Source organism: Rhincodon typus, chromosome 45 (genome assembly GCF_021869965.1).
Source record: "Rhincodon typus isolate 14 chromosome 45, sRhiTyp1.1, whole genome shotgun sequence".
Taxonomy (NCBI): domain Eukaryota; kingdom Metazoa; phylum Chordata; class Chondrichthyes; order Orectolobiformes; family Rhincodontidae; genus Rhincodon; species Rhincodon typus.
Genome location: NC_063376.1, coordinates 2,205,164 through 2,226,632, shown reverse-complemented (window position 1 = coordinate 2,226,632; position 21,469 = coordinate 2,205,164). Strand labels below are relative to the sequence as shown.

General features: G+C 43.3%; 2 protein-coding genes across 7 annotated transcripts in view; one reads left to right on the top strand and one right to left on the bottom strand.

Moving 5' to 3' along the window:
- Positions 1–15,694, bottom strand: part of LOC109914033 (RPA-related protein RADX-like) — a 30,419-nt gene extending 14,725 nt beyond the window's left edge. For 2 of the 3 annotated variants that reach the window (XM_020513605.2, XM_048620258.1), the window contains exons 1-6: positions 15,106–15,694; positions 11,422–11,567; positions 10,385–10,568; positions 6,341–6,449; positions 1,457–1,548; positions 891–1,034 (exon numbers count right to left, since the gene is read on the bottom strand). In XM_020513605.2, the coding sequence (XP_020369194.2) occupies positions 891–1,034; positions 1,457–1,548; positions 6,341–6,449; positions 10,385–10,568; positions 11,422–11,567; positions 15,106–15,694 (1,264 nt within the window). Of the gene's footprint in view, positions 1–890; positions 1,048–1,456; positions 1,549–6,340; positions 6,450–10,384; positions 10,569–11,421; positions 11,568–15,105 lie in introns of all 3 variants that reach the window. The other variant, XM_048620259.1, reaches the window with a different exon arrangement.
- Positions 15,604–21,469, top strand: part of LOC109914032 (sperm-egg fusion protein TMEM95) — an 11,643-nt gene continuing 5,777 nt past the window's right edge. The window contains exons 1-4 of one of the 4 annotated variants that reach the window (XM_048620260.1): positions 15,607–15,822; positions 19,553–19,609; positions 19,705–19,785; positions 21,168–21,188. In XM_048620260.1, the coding sequence (XP_048476217.1) occupies positions 15,813–15,822; positions 19,553–19,609; positions 19,705–19,785; positions 21,168–21,188 (169 nt within the window). In that variant the 5' untranslated portion in view covers positions 15,607–15,812. Of the gene's footprint in view, positions 15,823–19,552; positions 19,610–19,704; positions 19,786–21,167; positions 21,189–21,469 lie in introns of all 4 variants that reach the window. The other 3 variants (XM_048620262.1, XM_048620261.1, XM_048620263.1) reach the window with 3 other exon arrangements.

Sequence of the window (21,469 nt, the reverse complement as noted above, 5' to 3'; positions counted from 1 at the left end):
CCTCTGATGCTGCCTGGCCTGCTGTGTTCCTCCAGCTCCACACTGTGTTATCTCTGACTCCAGCATCGGCAGTTCTTACTATCTCTTATTTACACCTGAGACAAAATTTGAGACAGTTGGAATTGAAAAATACCAGCAAGGGAATTACAATCAATTTTCTGAATTACAGCAGTTTACACAAGCATTTTCAGACACCTAGTTAAGTTACTCACTCAAAAGTTGCCAGGGTCAATTTGCTCCCAGTTAGCACCTCTGACCTGGAGTAGCGATTCTCTGCTGGATACTGAAGGGTGTCCAGTGATGATTGGAGACTCAACATCCAGTGGCTAACCATGAGAAACATGGGAGTGGAAGTGATTTTTGGTCTACATGGGTTAGTAGCCGTTAACAGCTCAGTGAACCATACCCTCACCAGAGTTGGAAATCAGCAAGGCATCAAGTCCCACAAGACTTGAGCACAGAAACCAGTCTAACACTTACAGTACAGCACTGAGGGAGTGCGGTCTTTAGGATGAAACTTTCATGAAGTACATGACTGTCCTCTCAGGTGAATGGAAAAGAACCATCCTACAGTCACTATTTCATAGACAAGGAGGGCAACTGTCCACAATAGCACGGGCCAATATTTAGCCTTCAGCCAAAATTACGACAAGGTCTATTATCTGGTCATTATCATGCTATTGTATGTGGAATCTTGCTATGCACAAACTGGCTGCCACATTTTCTATACTTTAGCAGTGTTGGTTGCTTTTAAACATCCTATGATCATGAAAGATGTGGCAGAGATGCAACTCTTTTTTTTCCCAGCGTCATGTTAAGCAACAGAATGAGCCATGGGAGAATACCTTTTCACAAACATCACAAACAATAAGCAGTGTGAAGCCTCTTACCAGTATTGTCTGCCAGGCTGCATGGGGATATCTGACTCTGAATCTCAGGCTGAGAGGTTGAGAAAAGCTTAAGGACAAAAGGTTCTGAGGCTGTTCCATCAAGCAGGTGCAGCCAGCGATAAACCAGGAATTCGTCAGGTCGCTCTGCAAAGATCAACTGAACATGAAACAAATGGAGCACTGGACCGAATTCCTTTAATCCAAAGCCCTCATGTACTGATAACTTATTAAGGCAGACCATTTAAAGATCATTAATCTATGTCACAGAATCTTACAGCACAGGGGGCCATTCATTTCACAAGTCTGGAAGGTACACAGCGGGACCAACACCTAGCAGAAACTGACCAAAGAAATGAGGTACAGGGAGTGACAGATGCCTGAGAGTGAGGAAGAGGGAACAACAGGCACCTGGGAGTGAGGCAGAAAGTGTTAGGTTTCTGGGAGTGAGGTACAATGAATGACAGCTGCCTGGGAATAAGGTCGTGGGTCTGACAGGTTAAGGGAGTGATGTGGGTCTGTGCCTAAGTACGAGAAATGACAATGCCTGGGAGATTCAGTTTACATACCTTTGTTTCGGATGCGCTCCTGTCTACCAACAAAAGTAACAAAGCCGACGATGCTGCACAAATCTCCAGCGCAAAGCCCTGATACTTCCTTCCTGCATCAACAATGAGACAGATACAATTACGAATCTGTTACCTTGTACAATTTAGTGAGAAGATATCAAGCATTTAAGCTGGAGAATGCAGAGACATACACATTTCCAGCACAGAAAAAGGCCCTTTGGCCCATCAAGTATGCACCAGTCAAAAACAACCACCTAATTATTCTAATCCCATCTTCCAGCACTTGGCCCATTGCCTTGTAATGCCTTGGCATTGTAAGAGCACATCTAAATACTTCTAAATGTTATGAGGGTTTCTGGCTCTACCACCCCGACAGACAGCGAGTTCCAGATTCCCACCACCCCCTCGATGAAAAAATTTTTCTCACATTCCTTCTAAACCCTTTGCCCCTTACCCTAAATCTGTGACCCCTGGTCCCTGAGCCCTCAAAAGGGGAAAGTTTCTTCCTGTCTACCCTATCTATGCCCCTCAATTTTATACATCTCAATCATGTCCTCCCTCAGTTTCTTCTGCTCCAAGGGTAAAAACAAAAGTCTATCCAATCTCTCTTCATAACTAAAACTCACCAGCCCAGGTAATATCCTAGTAAATCTCCTCTGCACCCTCTCTGGTGCAATCACATTCCTCCCAGTGTAGAATCCAGAACTGCACACAATTCTCTAGCTATGCCCTAAGTAACTTTTTAATTCGGTGCCAGCATAACTTCCCACTCTTAAACTGTATGTCTTAGCTAACAAAGGCCATATTCCATATGCCTTCTTAACCACTTTATCTATTTTTCCTGGTACAGACCAGTGTAATACACATCAAGATCCCTTTGATCCTCCATGCTTCCTATGATCCTACTGTTCATCATGTATTCCATTGCCTCAATAAAAATCAAAAGAACTGCGGATGCTGTAAATCAGAAACAAAAACAGAAGTTGCTGGAAAAGCTCAGCAGGTCAGGCAGCATCTGTGAAGAGAAATCAGAGTTGACGTTTCGGGTCTGGTGACCCTTGCCTTGTTTATCCTGCCCAAATACATCACCTCACACTTATCTAGATTGAATTCCATCTGCCACTGATCAGCCTGTCAATACCCTCCTGTTGTCTAAGGCTATCCTCCTCACTATTTACTACCCATCAATTCTTTTTTTATCATCCACAAACTTACTGATCAACCCTCCTATCTTCAATTTAATCACTTATGTACGTTACAAACAACAACAGCCCAACACTGATCCCTGTGTAACCCCAATGGACACAGGATTCCAGTCACAAAAAACATCCCTCCACCATCACCGCCTGCTTCCAGCCACTCAGTCAATTCTGGACTCAATTAGCCAAATTTCCTTGGATCCTATGGGTTCTTTCCTACATTATCAGTCTCCCACCTGGCACCTTATTGACAGCCTTGACTATGACACATACCCTCATCTATACCCCTGGTTACCTCTTTGAAAAATGACCTTCCCTTAACAAAACCATGCTGACTGTTCTTGATTAATCCCTGCCTCTCCAAGTGTTGATTAATTTTATCCTGCAACATTTTTTTTATTCACTTGAGGGATGTGGGTATCACTTGCTGGGCCAACAGTTTCCTCACCACTGAGCTTAAACTAGCTTGCTCCTTCTTGAATAACAGCCCTAGATTGGCTGTCCTCCAGTTTGCTAGCATCTCTCCTGTGGCCAGGGAGGAATTGAAAATTCTTGCCAACACTCCTGCTATTTCAACCTCAATGTCACTCAGCAGCCTGGGAAATATTTCAACCAGGAGATTTACCTACTTTGCTGCATTCTCCATGATAACACCTCCACCAATCAGCAGTCTATGTCCATGATTGTTGACGCTACAGTCAAGAGAGTACAACAAAGCCTCTACTTTCTCAGAAGGCTAAGGAAATTCGGCATGTCCACAAATGACTCTCACTAATTTTTATAGATGCATCACAGCTTGATACGGCAACCACTCTGCCCAAGACCGCAAGAAATTATAAAGAGTTGTGAATACAGCTAGCCCATCACGCAAACCAGCCTTCCTTCTGTTGACTCCATGTATGCTTCCGCTGCCTCAGGAAAGCAGCCAAAATAATCTAAGGCCCCTCCCACCCTGGTTCTATTCTCTTCTACCCTCTTACATCAGGCAGAAGATCCAAAAGTTTGAAAACACGTACCAACAGATTTAAGAACAGCTTCTTGCCCACTATTATCAGACTTCTGAACGGATCTCTCACATATTCAAGTTGATCTTTCTCTGTAGCTGTAACTCTATATTCTGCATTCTGTTCTATTACCCTGATGTACTTATGTAAGGTATGATTTGTCTGCAAAACAATACTTTTCACTGTATCTCAGTACACGTGACAAAAATAAATCAAATCAAATCTACTCATACTGTAAAAATGTTTGGTATTTGACTCAGCCAATCCCGAAGTGCTTTGTTAGACCCTGTCAAATGCCGGCTGCCCAGAGAAATTCATCAACATTCCCGGTCTCCTCTATGAAAGGATGTTGGCGATGGTCCTCACCAATGGTAATGTAACAGAATCCTTCGAGGGCAAGACAGCAGTCAAGCAAAGATGTGCCGTTGCGCCCCACCCTTAGGTCCATCTTCATCACCACTATTCTTCTTCTTGTTAAGAACAAGCTTCCCAGTGGTGCAGACATTGTCCACAGGATAGATAGGAACATTTTTCAACCTCAACCGGTTAAAATCAATGAAGAAAACAACACTGAGCTCACTTGAACTTCAATATGCGGATAAGATCATTTCCGTGCTCTCGGAAATGAATCTTCATGCCTCACTTAATGCCTTTGTGGGAGCATACTAAAGAATTAATCTCAGTCTCAACCTCAAGAAACCTTTACCATCATGTCCCAGGTCAAGTTCCAGTCCATTCCTCCATTCAGATTAACAGAGAAATCCTCCCAAACGTTGAATGTTTCCCCTACCTGGGAAGCCAAATCTCATCTAAGACTGACATTAATGCGGAGATTCAACATTGCATACTATCTGCAAACATCGCCTTTGAACGGCTAAGATTGAGAGACTTTGACTTCTATGCCAATACCAAGATCTTGTGTATAAGGTCGTTTTTTTTCTTGACTCTTCTATATGGCTAAAAAACTTGAACTACCTATAGACACTGCTGAAATGTCCCTGAGAGGTACCATCAAGGCGGTTTAAGATGGATTCTCCACATCAGCCAGGAGGACAGGTGTAGGATGCCTGAGTCCCAACTGCCAAAGCAAATCACCTTCGTCCAGCTCCAGGAAGGCACTCAAATAAGAGGAGGATAAAGCAACAGTTTCAAAGACTCCCTGAAGGATTCCCTCAAGAAATGCAACACAGATGTCAACGCATGGGAGACCCTTGTTCAGAAGAAACCAACTTGGAGGGAGCTCTTCTATAAGGGACATAGTTCTTCGAGAACAACCGTCAGCAAGACGAAGCACGGAAAGGCGACAAGAGAACGGAATGCAAGCAACTTCAAGGCCAAGGACCAATAACCCCTCTTGGATATATCCTGCCAAATGTGTGGTTGGAGATGTGGTTACAAGACCAGGCTGAACTGCGACGCAAGGACCCACAGAACTGATGACACACAATTTGAGGTAGATAATTACACTCGTTAGCAAGTGACTGCCACTGCTGCTGATTCTTGTGAATTGTCACAACGAGTGAAATACAAAAAGGGATAGATCAACATAGATACAATGGCAGATATTTAAGGGGACATTTCCAAATACACAATACATTCTGACCAGAAAAAAAAATCCAAACAGGAGGACCAACCATTTGTAATTAACTAAAGAAATCAAAGACCATGCAAATTTATAGAAAGAGCATATCATTAAGAACCATCACTTTCCAAAGGGCAGCAGATGCCTGGGAATACCACCATCTGAGAGTTCCCTACCAAACCACCGTACCTTCATAGTAACTGGGTCAAAATTCTGGAACGTGCAGCATTGTGGGCGTCGATAAAGCCCAAGGACCTCAGCAGCTCAAGAAGGCAGTTCACCATACCAATCCCAGGGCAATGAATGATGAGCCAGCCAGTGATTTTAGCATCCCATGTACAAATTTTAAGGAAGAATACTAAATGTGTGTCAACAGGCTATTCCAATGTGAGTAGATGCATGACGATGCTGTCACTTTAAGAGGTTATTTTGTCCTGCTTAATTTTTTGAACAGAGGTTGTAATGCAGAGGTATCAAGCTGGCTAGTTAAGTATACTTGTGTATACAGCTTGGGAGGCCTTAGGTTATTTTTTAAACAGCCTGAATGGTGTAACCAGCTCTCATAGATCAGGATTTCTGAGTAGCATCAGAAGCTATTAGGGTTTCAAAAGAGTTTGAAGCTTCAGGGAACATCTCCTGGTTGCCACTCTCTCTGAATTTTCTCTTGATGCTTTTTCCTCTCAAAAATTCAACCAGATTCATCAGACATGGCTCATCCTTTATAAATCCACGTGTGCTCTCTGTACAAGGCTTCTGTCACAATAATTAGTTCGTTTTTCATTAAAGACTCTCGTGATTTCATGACAACAGATATTAGGCTAACTGGTGTACAATCCCCTGGTTCTCCTCTTATTTTTCATATAGTGTGAGGGGACATGCAAAATTTTCCAACCTAAAGAACGGTTCCAGAATCAGGGAGACTCTAAAAGATTATAGTTACAGCATGTGCAATGCTCTCGTCTACTTCATTTAAAACCCCGCATGGAAACCGTCTGGTCCTAAGGTTGTGTCACACTTTAAAGCCATCTTTTCTTCAAGGCTGCTATTTTGCTTAAGGTTTATTTGAATTACTTAGCACAAAGCAGGAAGTGAGTGCTACCTGGTGGCAAAACAATACTGCAGCTCTGGTAAGTGCCATTCTTCTCTAACATTCTTGGCATTGATCACGGTAATTTCAGCCGCTGGATTCCTTGGGTTTAAATTTAGCTCTGGAAACAGTGCAAAGGTTAAACAGCAAAGATCAATTGTGAACTAAAGGTCATTGACATTATCTTAATTTAAAAAATTATCTTCTGTGGTTAGACATAAACGGAATCAACAATAATTGTCATTTTTGGTTGAAGCGGAGATACAGAGCAGATAATTCTGCCAGTGATAATGTAACCAAGTATTTATTCAGAGATCTGATATTCTGTCCCGTCTCCATCTAAGGCTATGATTTTATATTTTTGCTTAAGGTTTAATTTAAAAGTTACTATTTGGCTAACAGGTCTGGGGAGCTTGGAGAAGTAAGACTTTCAAGCCATAGAACTATAACTGATGAGAAACGCTACTCCTGATAAACAAGACAGAATATAGGCTGTCACCAAGTCCTAAGGGACTGCTTCAAGGTCAGAGTCCACCTTTTGGATAATACCTTAAAGCAAGACCTGTCTGCTCTCTCAGGCAGACAAAAAGGCCAAGATTTTCGTAAAGTTGGGGACAGACTGTAGTGTGGAGAGGTGACCAAGACCAGATTCTAGGATTCCCAACCCCTTTTTCTGGGTTATGAATTGTCACCAGTGCCTTTGAAGAGTGGGGATTTGTTCAGGTGGTAAGCAGGCACCTTCCCCAGCTACTACGGCTAGCTCCAGTGCAGAGATAGGCAAGTCCTAGTCCTCTGAATCTTTATGGAGCTGGGTCACTTTTTCAAAGACTTTAGGACAAGAGTTGACATGGGAGAACCTTTTGAAAAGCACGTGCAAAAGGTTCTCCTCATGTCTTCCCATGTCAGGGTATGCACCCCCTCATGCTCCACACTAACAGCCCCTCGTGCCAAGTTACTGTAACATCCACCCCCATTGCCCTTCATGGTCTCTATGCCAGTGTCGGCCCATCCATCTATCCCCATAGTGTCTCATACCCATTCACCCTCTATTGTTGCCATTGCCAATCACTCACTAACAGGAATGGACACCTAGGAAATTCCATGTCACTGGTCATGGGTTTTGTGAATCCTTGTGTGACTGATGATATTAGTCTGCCTAAACTCCCAACTGATACAGAGTCTCCAAGTACTTCTCTAGGCCCTTTAAGGTGACATTTATACATAATCCAAGTTTAAGACCTATTCAGAAGAGTCAGACCGATGACTACCCTCATACACCAGAATCCTGGTATCAGCACTGAAGTCACGATCATCAAAGACTCTCATCCTTGGGTGTCTGAAGGCAGCACTCATAGACTGGATGCAATGTTAAATCTCCTCATCAATGTCAGCTTTAGATGAGAGGTAGCTTCCCAGGCAGGGGAAATGACGTTTGAGAGTACTTCTCCATTGATGGTGACTGAGACAGGTTGGTAAAGGCTTTGAGTCTTCTTCAGGTTGAGGCTGAAGCCAGTTCTTTGGTATGCTTCCACGAAGGCGTCAAGCAAGGCTTGAAGATTCTCTTCGGAGACATTGTCATTCTCATACTAAAATTTCACGAGCAAGGTCCGAGTTCTCCTATTGGATTTCAACCTGGTGAGGTTGAAAAAGTTTTCTGCCCATCCTGTAGACAATGTACACACCACTGGGAAGCTTGTTCTTGACAAGACAGAAAAATGAGGCAATGAAGATGTAGGGAACGATGAGGTGATGTCACATCCCTGCTTGACTCCTGTCTCGACTTCAGAAGGATCGTTATATTCCATCAATGAGGACAGTCACCAACATCTTACCACGGAGGAAATGGATGATGTTATGAATTTCTCTAGACAGCTGACCTTTGACTGGGTCTTCCATAGCACTTCCTAATTAACTGAGTCAAAAGCCTTGGTCAGATCAATGAACGCCACGTAGAGCAGTTGGGTTCCTCGTGAAATTTCTCTTTGAGTTGCCAAGCAGTGAAAATCACGTCCACACTTGCACAGTTTGGTCGGAAGTCACACTGGCTTTCAGGAAGGATTTCCTCAGAGAGGAATCGGGTGATGATCTTCCTGAAGATGGAGAGTAGAGACATTCCTAGTAGTTCCTATAGTCTGCTTTGTCTACTTTCTTGAAGATGGTGACAATGGCAGCATGCCTGAGATTGGCAGGGATTTCTTCTTTGTCCCAAATTTTCAGGAACATTCGATGGGGATGACAGGTAAGTTTTGCTCCTCTAAGTTTAAAAATCTCCACTGGAATCCCACTCACTTCTGTGGCTTTCCCATTCTTTGTGTCTAATGATGACTTTGACTTCTGCCACACTAGTGGGAGTCCAAGATAACCTTCGATAGGGAGTTGGGGGATTTCCTCAAACACTTCCTCATCTACTATTGCATTGCAGTTTAGGAGTTCCTTGAAGTGTTCTCACCAGAGGCTGGTATTTTCCTCTGTCTCTCAAAATGGTCCATCCTCACACTGCACTGGTTTGACGCCAAGAGTGCTGGATCCAATAATTTCCTTGGTTGCACTAAAAAAGCCTGAGTGTCGTGCTTGTTGACAGGGAGTTGCATCTCTTTGGCATTCTCAGTCTCCCACTCAATCTTGATTTCCTAGTTCTTCTTTGTATCTCTCCTTTTGCTGTTTGATGAGTTCTCCTCTTTGCCCTGCGGGTGACATCAGATTGCCAGGCATAGATAGCTTTCCCCTTCCTCTTGATGAATAATGGGATCATTCTCATCAAACCAGTCTTGGATTTTCCTGGTCTTGTAGCTGATGGTTTCTTCACAGCGTAAACTGATGGCCGTCTTCAGTTCTTTCCTCCACTCACTTAAAATCAACTCTTGAGATTTTGGGGAAGACATTGTTAGAAGGTTGCCAGTCTGATTGTCTCTTAAAGCCTTTTTCTGAACTGCTTCGTAGTCTTCAGCTGCTTCTGATGGCATGTGATGGACACAAAGGGGCAGATGTGTCAGTGGCCTGTCCAGCAGTTGTCTGCACTGGTAATGAGGACATCCCCTTGGTCTTAGGATCAAATGATGATGTAGTCGATCATGTGCCAGTGCTTTGATTGTGTATGCCTCCCAGAAGTGCTGAACTTGTCTTTTTGGCAGGAGAGTGCATTGGTGATGACCAGTCGGTGTTCCGCGCATTTGGTGAGCAGAAGAGTCACGCTGGAGTTGCAATTCCCAACTCCTTCCTTTCCAACTCTGGCAGTGAAATTCCCGAGGAGGATAATTTTATCTCCCTTAAGGATGTTGTTGAGTGTGGTATCCAGGGTAGCGTAGAATCCTTCTTTGGATTCATCTACGGCATAAAGAGTTGGATAATAGGCACTCACGACTGTTGTCTGCTGGTTCTTGACAAATCATACACAGATCGTTGATGCCAACAGGAACCTCAGACACTCTGTTGACGAGTTTGTTCTTGATGATGAATCCAATTCCAAGCGTCCTGGTTTGATCCCTGGGTTTTCCTCCGAAGGTGTAACAACCACATAAAGGGCACATTCTCAGGATGCATGACAGGTTACTTCAGACTGAGATGAGGAGACATTTCTTCATCCATAGTGGTGAACCTTTAGAATTCTCGATCACAGAGGCTGTGGAAGCCAATTTACTAAATATGTTAAGCAAGAAATAGGTAGCTTTCTAGAGACCGAAGGCATCAGGGTATAGGCACAGGGCAGGAGTTTGGCATTGAGATAGAGAATCATATGTGATCATGCTGAATATTGGAACAGGCCAAATGGCCTTTTCCTGCTCCTATCTCCATGCTTTCTATGTCTCTATGCAATAATTAAACATACTATCTTTCAAGCCAGGATCCATTCTGAGATCTGCCCTGGAAGTGTTTGAGGCAACAGTGTTTTGTTTGTGTCTAAGCCATGTGTACCTATCTCGTAAGTGTTTGATGGGGCAATATAGAGGAAAATTACTCTCCCCAAAACTACAAACGCAGAACTGAAAGCTTCTGTGTTTTAAACAGGCAAAACAAGACTGCTAATCACTTTGATAACTTGCTATACTGTTATAGTACCTAGGGCTGGCTCATTTGAAACTTCAGGGTGGTGCCCCATACGTGTGGTGTAACTTTTCTTCACAACATAATTGTGCAGGCGCACTACCATCCCTGGTTCTAGATGTCTGTACCAATCCATACACAGGGAATTCCACAGCACAAGTGTCGCTGAGCCCGATTTATCAGCTACTAGGAATTTGGCCTAAAGGATAGAAATTGAGAATGTATTCATAAAAATAAAAGCATTCCTACTTTAAATAGTTTGCAAGTGCATGGAAACCACTTAACTGCAGGCTTTATTCCTACAATCTTTTCTCCTCCTTCCTCAAGAGCTTGCTGTGAGCTTGGATTAATTCTCAACAAGCAATTGTCTGAAGGGCCCATTACCGACAAACCAGTTCCGATATCCACAATATGTATTTTTCAGTAGGTTAGTGACCACGAGGAACTAGCTCCTGAGCGATTGGACTAGAGAGGAGCATAATAGCCAACCTTCTGCCCCAAATTGAAAAATTACACCAAGTCAGCACTAAGCACTAGTTAAAGGGCAGATAAGTGGCAGGCAGGGAGAACACAAAAATGTTAGTAGCATGAAAAGAAGGATTTTAATAGCACTTGTTGCTGGTGGAAAGGAAGAGAGAATGTGGAATGACTTGAGCTAAGTTGAGGAATGAAAACTGTAAGTGCACATTGGAACAGGAGGCAATGTGGAGGAAAACCATAAAGTGGGTTGCAAATTAGAACCAATAGCCTTCAAATAAATTAGCCACAGAAATATGGAGGTGCTGTTAAAGGTCAATAAGAAACAGTTCAGAGGGAACATACAACCCAAGCAGGAGAGAACTAACCTAGGAAGTAAGAGTTCTTGTGTCAATTCTGTGGGAGTGGAATAAATCAAACTTGGTTTCCACAATGTCTCACAGTCTGCTGGCACTCTCTGGGGTCTTATACGAGAGTGTCCACTTGGTCAAGTGCTGAAGGGTTCCAAGCGTACACAGAATTGCAATCCAGCAAAAGTAAACTGGGAATGAGAAAATAACAATAACGGTGTTTACCTGGAACGGGCATTCTGAATATTTGTCAGGCCGTCCGAAATGATAAAGTCTGAACTTGCGGAGGATACGAACAATCACTGGTGGAAGATCCTTTTTCTTCTGTTGGGTGTAACCCTCAAGCAGTCTTACATCAATGCTACAAGATCCTGCATACATCCAGCAAAAACAAGTCAGAACCAGGAGAACACCTACTCGCGCCACACATCATGTTTTGTCCCTGCTCCTTCATCCTGTGCACAGTGCAGTATCAGACAGCGTAGGTGGTCATTAGGGCCATCAGATCTGCGCCAGCACTCTGTAGGAGTTATCTAATTAATCCCGATTTAATGTTTGATGCTATTGCCTTTTGAAAGTTACTGGTGCATCTTCTTCTACCACCCTTTCAGGCAGAATATTTCAGCCTACATTTCACTGCCTAAGAAAAACTGTACTCACAAAGCCCCCTTGGATTTTTGCCAATTAATTTTAATCAATATCCCTTGGATACCACGTTCATTCAGCGGAAACAGTTTCTTCCTATCTAGTCTAGCAAAGCCTTCATTGTTTCAAACACTTCTATTAAATTTCTCCTTAACCTTCTTTACTCTAAGAAAAGGAATTGGAACTTCACTAGTCTCTCCACTGTAAAGACTACATATATTTTAGTTCGAAATATAAACTGGAATATGAAAGTCTGAATTACCAGGTGTTTTTTAATAACTTGAAGCAGAAGTGGATAAGTGATCACTTCTTAGTTACATAAGGACATGTATTTTTTTAAAGAAGCTGGATTTGATACTTCTGAGACAAACTAGCACCACGTATGTTTGATTGGAAAAAATATTAAAAATGTTCAGCAACAGTGTTTGGATTAGTTTTAAGTAGCAATTTTTCAAAGAACTGAGAGGAAAGAGAGCAGTTGGGATCTCAGATCTTCATAAAACCTGCAAGCAAGCAAGACTCCTCTCTCTTCATGCATCTTTTGAAGAAAAACAGCACTGGATGAGTGCGGCTCCAACAACACTCAAGAAGTTTGACATCATCCAGGACAAAGCAATCAATTTGACTGGCATCACATCTACAAACATCCACTCCCTCCATCACTACCATTCAGTAGCAGCAGTGTGTACCATCTACAAAATACACTGCAGAAATTCACCAAGGCTCCTTTGATAACACCTTCAAAACCCACAAACATCACAATCTAAAAAGACAAAGGCAGCAGATATATGGAAACAACACCACTACAAGATCTCCTCCAAGCCACTCACCAACCTCACTTGGAAATATGTAGCAGTCCTTCCATAATGCTGGGTCAAAATCCTGAAACGTCCTCCCTTGAGAGTCTACATAAGCCAAACACATGCAGTGATTCAAGAAGGCAACTCACCACCAGTTCTCAGGGGAGCAAGGAATGACAAAAAAATGCTGGCTTTACTAGTGACACCCACATCCATAATGGAATCAAATTACCTTGTATAGCACCACAGTCAGCTACTGATATACATTTGTATCTAACTCACGTGTGACTGGGATGTGATCACTTTTAATGCCCACCTCCTGTCCTGAGTAGGTGAAGGACATGCCAGCAATTTCTTTGACTCCTGAGTGCTTTACTAAGTAACTTCAGATGACATGAAGAGTTAACTATCCTATGGAATTATGTTATAAGCAAGGGTGGCGCCATCTCTTTCTTGAAGTACATTAATGAATCAGTTGAATTTTTAATACATCATGTAATTTTCTGAGATTAATCCATGAATTATAGACTTTTCTACAGTGGATTTGAATTCATATTCTCAAAATTGATCAAAGTAAACAACAATTACTCAGTAATAATTCTACTCAATGCCTCAAAGATACTCTTAAAATAATTATTGCTCAAGGTGAGTAGCAGCAATAATAGATAAGTGCCTTTTAATGCTCACCATCCCCAAACTTGTGCAGCTCCTCAACAACCATGCAAATCCTGATCTTCGTCCAACTTTCACTATCTATACAAGTTAATGAGATATATTCTACAGCACCATAAGTTTTCATTTTTGCTTAGACAGCTATATTTATCCAATAGCCTTGTTGTGAAGCTGATACTGCTAGCTTGGTGATAATCTTGGTTGAAATGTAGAGTTTTGCACACAGTCTGCACTAGTACAAAATTATAAAACAATAATTGCTACTGTTTCCTCAATACGAAGAATTATGCACAAGGTAAGAGATCACTTCAGGAATCCAGCCTACTGATCTTCACCATCAGCAATAGCTTACTGAATAGAATTCCTGCCCGAGAGAGATTTGTGGATTCACACCCTATTCCAGAGATTTGAGCATAAAATCCAAGCAGGTGATCACAGTACAGTACTGAAAGATTGGCAAACTGACATTTTTACGCACCCTTCATAACTTTGAGCTGTCCCAGAATAGTTTAAAGCCAAACTAGTACAGCTAATGGTATTGCTAATGGTGCAGCACTTCCGCAGTTCTTCAAAGACTGTAAAGCGCTTTGGAACGTTGAGGTTGTAATTCTATTAACAATGTAGAAATGTTACAGAGAGTTAAATTTGTCAGTAATAACCACCCAGTCTACAATTATAGATTTTAGCATCAATATCCCAAACTTTCTGTTGCTGTTGTGAGGGGCTACATTAAGCGTTCACCATTTCATGTTTAAATCTCACTGGTATCTCATCAGTAAGGTGTAATATTAGGTGACTGAGTAATTTTCATTGTGTATCGTTCAACTAATCAGCATACTCATGACTCTGTCCTCTCAAATTCAGTTTGCATGCGAACAATCAGGCCGATACTCCAAATGTACTATTGACAGTGCTGCACTGTTGATGATGCCATTTTTTTGATGAAACAGCGCTCTCTTATCAAGACTCTGCTCCCTCCACCTGCCCTCACAGGTGGAAGTAAAGGATACTAATGCCATGTAGTTTGAGGAGGCACAGGGGAGTTCTCCTGGCAGCCTACCCAATATTTGGCTCACAATCTCAAATACATTCACCCCAATGTCATCATCACATTGCTGTCTATGGGAGCTTGCTCCGCATAGAGTGGTAGCTTAGCAAAGCATTGTGGTGAGGGGAAGAAAGGGAATGGAGGGGGTGGAAGAGGTCAAAGAAGGGATAGATGGATGGATTTGGGGATGGAGGGTTGAAAGAGACATATTAGTGATTTGGCTAGAAGTTTGGGAGATCCCAGACAAATCTGGACAAAAACAGAAACTGCTGGAGAAACTCAGCAGGTCTGACAGCATCTGTGGAAGCCACGATGTGGAGGTGCCAGTGTTGGACTGGGGCGGACAAAGTCAGAAGTCACACGTGCCAGGTTATAGTCCAACAGGTTTATTTGCCATCACAAGCTTTCGGAGCGCTGTTCCGTTGTGAATTGACTTCACCTGATGAAGGAGCAGTGCTCCAAAAGCTTGTGATGTCAAATAAACCTGTTGGACTATAACCTGGTGCTGTGAGACTTCTGACAGGATCTGTGGAGGGAGGGAAACAGAGTTAACGTTTCAAGCCTGCTCCATTTGGGTCTCGTGCTCCGGAAATGTTAACTCAGATTTCTCTCCACATATGCTGCCGGTCATGCTGAGCTTTTCCAGCAATTCCGGAGGGTTTTTTTGTTTCTGATTTTCAGCATCTGCAGTTCTTTTGGTTTTTATCTGTGACCATTCTTCAGGTCTGGACGGTGCCACTTCACCTTCAAATTGCTGGATGGGTTGTCCAGGCGGGTGTCGGTGCCAAGCCTCCCCATTGTAATCGACAGTATCCCACAGAGGTAGGTAGTAGCGCCTCTTGGCTTTGATGGGCAGTTCTGGGCCAAATGGGAGCTCGGTGCCCTCGTTGAACACATACAGCTTCTGCGGTTTCAGCCTCCGGACGGCAGGGGTCGCCCCGCAGCCTCCCGTGGAAACCACCTGGGCCTCCAGCAGCACGAAGACCTGCACGCCAACTCCCAGGCGCCTTTCGTCGTACTGCAGGCCGAGGCGGACCTCGCTCAACTCGCAGCCGCTGCTCAGCAGGTTGCGGCGGACCATCCAGTTGAGAGACGGCTGCAGCACGGCCCGGAGGCGACAGTGGCCCTCCGACAGGCTCAGGTCGTAGAGGTCGCCTCCACCCGGCGCCTCCCACAGGCCGCCCCCGCTTCCTGGATCCCGCGGGTATCTCTCCACCGACAGCACGACGACCGGCTCCTGGCACACCTGCGACGAGCGGAAAGGCCGGAAGTCGGCAATGGCGGCCGGGAACATCGCCTTGAAGGCGCACTTCTGCAGCTCGCCCACCTCCATTTTGGTGCAGGCTGTGGGGAACGGCCGGCGGGGCAGTGACGTCACCGCGTCGCCCTGCGGCACAATGGGGCCGACGTAATGACATCACGGGGCGGGGCGGACAGTCGCTTCCAAAAGGATGCAGATAGGTAGGTTGGACTTTCTCTGCTTCTGAGGGCTCTGGTGGTGCACTGGTAATGTGCCTACCTGTGGCCTAGGTGATGTGGGTTCAAATCTCACCTACTCCCGAGATGTGTGATTTACATCACTGAACAGGTTGTTTAAAAAAACTCTCTCTGGCTTCTTGACTGAAGTACAGGAATACATAAGTACAGCACAAAGTCACCATTCACTGATGCCCACTTGCTTACAAAAATCAGAACTAAAAGATTTGACAGAGCCAAAAGGTAAGCAAAGGAAAAAGAAAAGCCCTGATCTCGGAGTCCCAAGTCCCATCTCTGCAGTGGTGCAGGCACTGCTACAATTGCTGGGACACCCAGTAGGCCACTGCCACCACCACCATGCAAAAGGCCTGCTCTCGTCACCAACTGCCACCACCTCAAAGGGCAGTCAATGACTATTAATCCAGCGACCTTGAAACCATTTGATTCATTGCCACATGTACCTAAGTACAGGGAAAAGTTTTGCTTTGCGTGCAGTATAGGCAGATCATAACAATCAACAACATGCAGATCACAGGGTGCATAGATCATAGAGTGAGGCACACAACGCTACAGCTGCACAGGAGGTGCACAAAAGCAAGATCAACAATAGATTTGAAATTAGTGAGGTCCATTCAGCAGTCTAATAACAGCAGGGAAGAAGCTGTTCTTATCAGGAGAAATGCACCTGGTCACTTCTGACCTCTCTGCTTTTTTTTCCTTTATTCATTCACGGGATGAGGGCATCACTGTTTAGGCAGCATTTAAGAGGGCAATTAAGAGTCAACCACATCGGCTGTGGGTCTGGAGTCACATGTAGGCCAGACCAGGTAAGGATGGCAGTTTCCTTCCCTAAAGGACATTAATGAACCAGATGGGTTTTTCCCCAACAATCGGCAATGGATTCACAGTCATTATTAAATTCTTGATTCCAGATATTTATTGAATTCAAATTCCACCATCTGCCATGGCTGGATTCGAATTGAGGTCCCCAGAATACTATCTGGGTCTCTGGATTAAGAGTCCAGTGACAATAGCACTAGGCCATTGCCTCCGGACCCACAACAATGTGGTTGACCCTTGCCCTCAGGGCACTTAGGGATGGGCAATGAAATGTTGGCACAGCCAATAATGTCCACATCCTATCAATGAATAAAAAAAGTGTCCCTCTACCAAGATATACCAATACAGTACCTCGTGAGCCACAGAAAGTGTTGGTTATTTGGCTCATCAAACCTGCTCTTCTATCTCAACATCATATTCCCACTTTACATATGCTTTGACCACAGCCTCCTGCGAGACAGAAATCCATTACACTTTGAATGAAGAATTTTTTCCTAAATGACCTGCCCCATTTCCTGCTTTCAGCCCCTGGTCCTAACATTTTCAACCAGGAAAACTACACTCTCTGGATGGCAGTGGCGATAGGTAACAATGCTCATTTGAGGAGCTGATGCAGACAAGATGGGCTGAATGGCCACCTACTGTGCCATAACATATGTGTGATACCTTGGGAGAGCTACATTGTCGAAAGTTCCTTCTTTTGAATGAGAAATGAAATAGAGGCTCCATCTTCCCACTGAAACAAATGTAAAGATCCCAAAGTTCTATTCCAACAAGGACAGCATGGTATTCCCATTACAATCCCAACTTTTCATTTTGTTGTTTGAGGGCAATTTCTGTGGACAAATTGGCTACTGTTTTTGCTATAATATAACAGTAGCTACACTTTCAAAAGTATTTTGTTGGCTGTGAAATGTTTTGGGGTATCCTGATGTTGGGAAAGATACCACAACGCTTGTCTTTTTTAAAAAATTTGTCAACCAAATTCCAATTTCTAACCAGAAAAATCAGAGAGACCCTTTATCACGAGGCATAGTACATACAGGGCAGCTGTTTTTTTTTTGTATTGCTAAGTCATGACAACACCCCTCAGCTAACTTTCAAATACTTGCTAGAGCTTTGTTAACATACAGTTTAAAAGGCAAAGTTGCCCTAGTTGTACCAGACGACAGGACTGTTTTCTTATTAAAGAGAGATAACTGCTGGTGGTTTGACTTGAGGGTCACCACACCTCAGGTTAGGAAAGAAGGTGAGTCTGTCATGGTAAGCTCAGCCAATGCAGGAATTGAACCCATGTTGTTGGCATCACTTTGTGTCGCAAACCAACCATCCTGCTTACCCAAACAAACACATACACGCACTCCAATGTACCATTTAAGACCTTTGGTTTGAGTTCTAGGTTACTCAGTCTGGCCAGATGTAGATAGACAACTAACTCATCTATTCTAAATCATGAGAAGTATAGGATATAAAATAAATACAGAATCACGAGAAGTAGCTGAGCGATTTCGGAATTACTGACATCAGCAGCTCTCTGTGCTATCTTTATGACGGCATAGAATGTGGAACACAATTAATTGCCCAGTAAACCTAAAATTAACTGGTTTAATTCAAACACATAACCAAGAACTGTTAGACTGAGCAGTTAAACTAGCTTCCAATCTCGTTATTGGATCGTCTTTCACAAAGTTGAAAATGAAGAAGACAGCCAGCACTGTGATGGTGGCCAGTTTCTGGCTGGGTGTTGCCTTGAAAGCTGAAGCCTGCATGTTCTGTGCTTTTCCACACAAAAGAATAAGAGACAGATTCGAGAAGCTGTGTGAGGAGTATAAGGCGCTGACAGAGACTGCAAGCTGCACAAAGTATACAGATGCAGACCTGAATAAATTTCTATTTGGTGAGGTTACCCATTATAGAATAAAATCATTGAGTAATGCAGCACGCAGTCAACTATTTGGCAGTAGTTTTGAATGCCAATCCAGTTAGTTCCACTTTTGTGTCCTTTCCACATACCCCTCCAACTTCTTTTTTCTCCTCTCCCTCCTAATTTTGTTTCTTCTTCAAGTATGTACCCAAATCTCCTTTGAAAGCTACAATTTGATCTGTATCCACTACCCTATCAGGCCTGAAACTTTTAACACTGGTTCCTTCTCTTAATTAAACCATTTGATCTCTTGCTTCTGTCATTCCTGCCCTATTTCTTATTCATTTTATCTATATTTCTTAGAATTATCAGTGCCCAACTTTAGGAAAGATATTTGCAATTAGCTAAATCAGACAAATAAATGTACTTTAAATCAAGATCATTATTGTTACCTCTCAATATTGTCAGGTTTCCTGTTGTGGAAACATTAATTGGAAAGTATTTATGGTATAGGAACAGACCATTCTCTTGTTGAGGTCTCTCCTCAATCAGAGAGACCTGTTCTGTCTCTAAACAATGGGAAGGTATAGGAAAGGATTTGGTTCTAGAGTCTTTTTATAAAATGGGAGGGAAAGACTTATGAGATAACAAGGTGTAGAGCTGGATGAACACAGCAGGCCCCCATAATGATAACAGAAAGGAAGTAGTTGAATGCATTGGAATTTTGTTCAGTGGGAATGAACGAGAAGGGGTTTACTGAGATTCTATAGGAGGGAATTTTGATTTGATTTGATTTATTATTGTCACCTGTACCGAGATGTAATGAAAAATATTGTATTGCATGCTAACCGGACAAATCATACCTTATATAAGTACATCAGGGTAGTAGAACAGAATGCAAAATATAGAGTTACAGCTATAGAGAAGGTGCAGAGAAAGATAAGCTCTGTTATGAGAGGTCAGTTTTATTCAATAATCGTGAAAATTGGATTCTGCTATTTTCCTGCTCAGATGAAGTGTTTGTCGACATGATCTCAGAAAAGGTGCATCGTGTTCTACGAGTGATAGGTAGGCACAATTATTCTTCTACCTGTATATTACACCAAAGACGCTAGTCTGGAGAATGGCTGTCACAATCTCTGCATATGCATCTACCTCCCCAGAGATCAACCAGACCCTGACAGACCTGCCTATCTTTTGGAATTGGCTCTATGAGGTTAAACTTCCAAAATTGACCCAAGAAGGTGAGAAGACATTTATTGTTAATATTTTTATATAATTGTTGTCATCCTGAAGACAGATCTTCACTCAAACCTCAAGTATGAGCGATACTCACTTGGTAAAATCGCCAAGGTGGGATCCTGTTGTCTTTGTCAACTTATTTTTTTAACTTTCACAGGGCTTCCTCAGGGCTTGACATCTACCACAATTCTGCTTTATGGAGCAGAAGCAGATGGGAGACACCCACATTCGTCAGAGACATATGTAACCACCAGATGTTAATCCAACAATGGGAGCTGGTTCTCCATTATGCACTCGCTGGGGCTCAAACCTCTCACCTTCTGGCTCAGAGACAGTGGTCATCATATCGTCACAATAACTCTCCCGCTGCTGGATATTAATAGAGTTGACTGTAGCGTAACTGTGGGTCATCTCTGCGTCAGAAAATTGTGGGTTCAATGCATGCTGTAGAAACCTGATCACAAACTCTAGCACTGTACTCCTCACGTTGTATGGAGAGTGTGCTGCCTCGTTGGAAGTGCCATCTTTAAGTTGAAAAAGTTACAATAAGGCTCCCCTGGTGGATGTAAAAGTTCCCGTGGTGCCCATGTACAGAGGAGAAACGTTGTCGCTGGCATCCTGGACAATATTTATCCCTCAGCCAGCACCACCAAATAATAGATTATCTCATCATCTATCTCATTCGTCTTTGTAAGAGTTTCCCTGGTTGAGAAAGGCGCTCCCTCAATGCAAACCTTCCTTCACATTTAGGGAAGGAAAAACTCTTCAGCAAACCACAGGAGAATCTCATGGTTTTCAGATGAAAAATTAGGTGGGACATTTTCCCCTTGTTTCCTGTATGGTCTTCTGGCAGCACCAGACTTGCTCTCGGTCAAGCCAGGTCAGAAAGCGTTCCGTTGGTGATAAACCTGATGAATCGAAAGCTCTGTTACCTGTATCCTGACTTGTTCATCCATCATGTGTGTACCTGCTAACCCAGTCCAGCAACTCCTGCGTTTTAAAATGCTAATCCTTGTTTCCATGACCTTCCATGGCCTCACCACTCCCTATGCTGTAACCCCCTACAACATCTGTATCTCCCTGCCTGCAGCTGCTCATGTATCATGTTAACCTTTGCTCTGCCATTGGTACCTGCGCGTGTGGTGCTCTAAGCTCTGGAGGTTTTTCCCTAAACCTCTCTGCCTCTTCCTCCCTTAAAATGCTCCTTAAAGCCTACTCACATGCCTGGGATTTTAGTCATGTGACCCAAAACGTGCTCATGTGACTCAGTCTCGAATTTTGTTCTGATTACACCCCCATTACCTTGTGGCAATTTAGTGCAATAAAGGTGTTAAAGAAATGCAACTTCTTGGTCATTGATCAGACTCTTTCTTTTTTCTTGCAGCCATGTGTGCCCCCAAATGCAGTGAGTATAACCTACAGCCTCCTGAAAGCCAGCTACTCTAGGGTACAGCAAGCTATCAGATATGGGGTGGAGTGGACAGCCTGGAGTTCAAATAAACTATGGAAACATGTCCAAACTGAATGCTATGGGAAATTCAGTGTGCGTAGTGAAACTGAGTTTGCGCCAAATTGGCAGGAACTAATAAAAACCAAAAGAACTGCGGATGCTGTAAATCAGGAACAAAAACAAAGTTGCTGGAAAAGCTCAGCAGGTCTGGCAGCATCTGTGAAGGAGAAAACAGA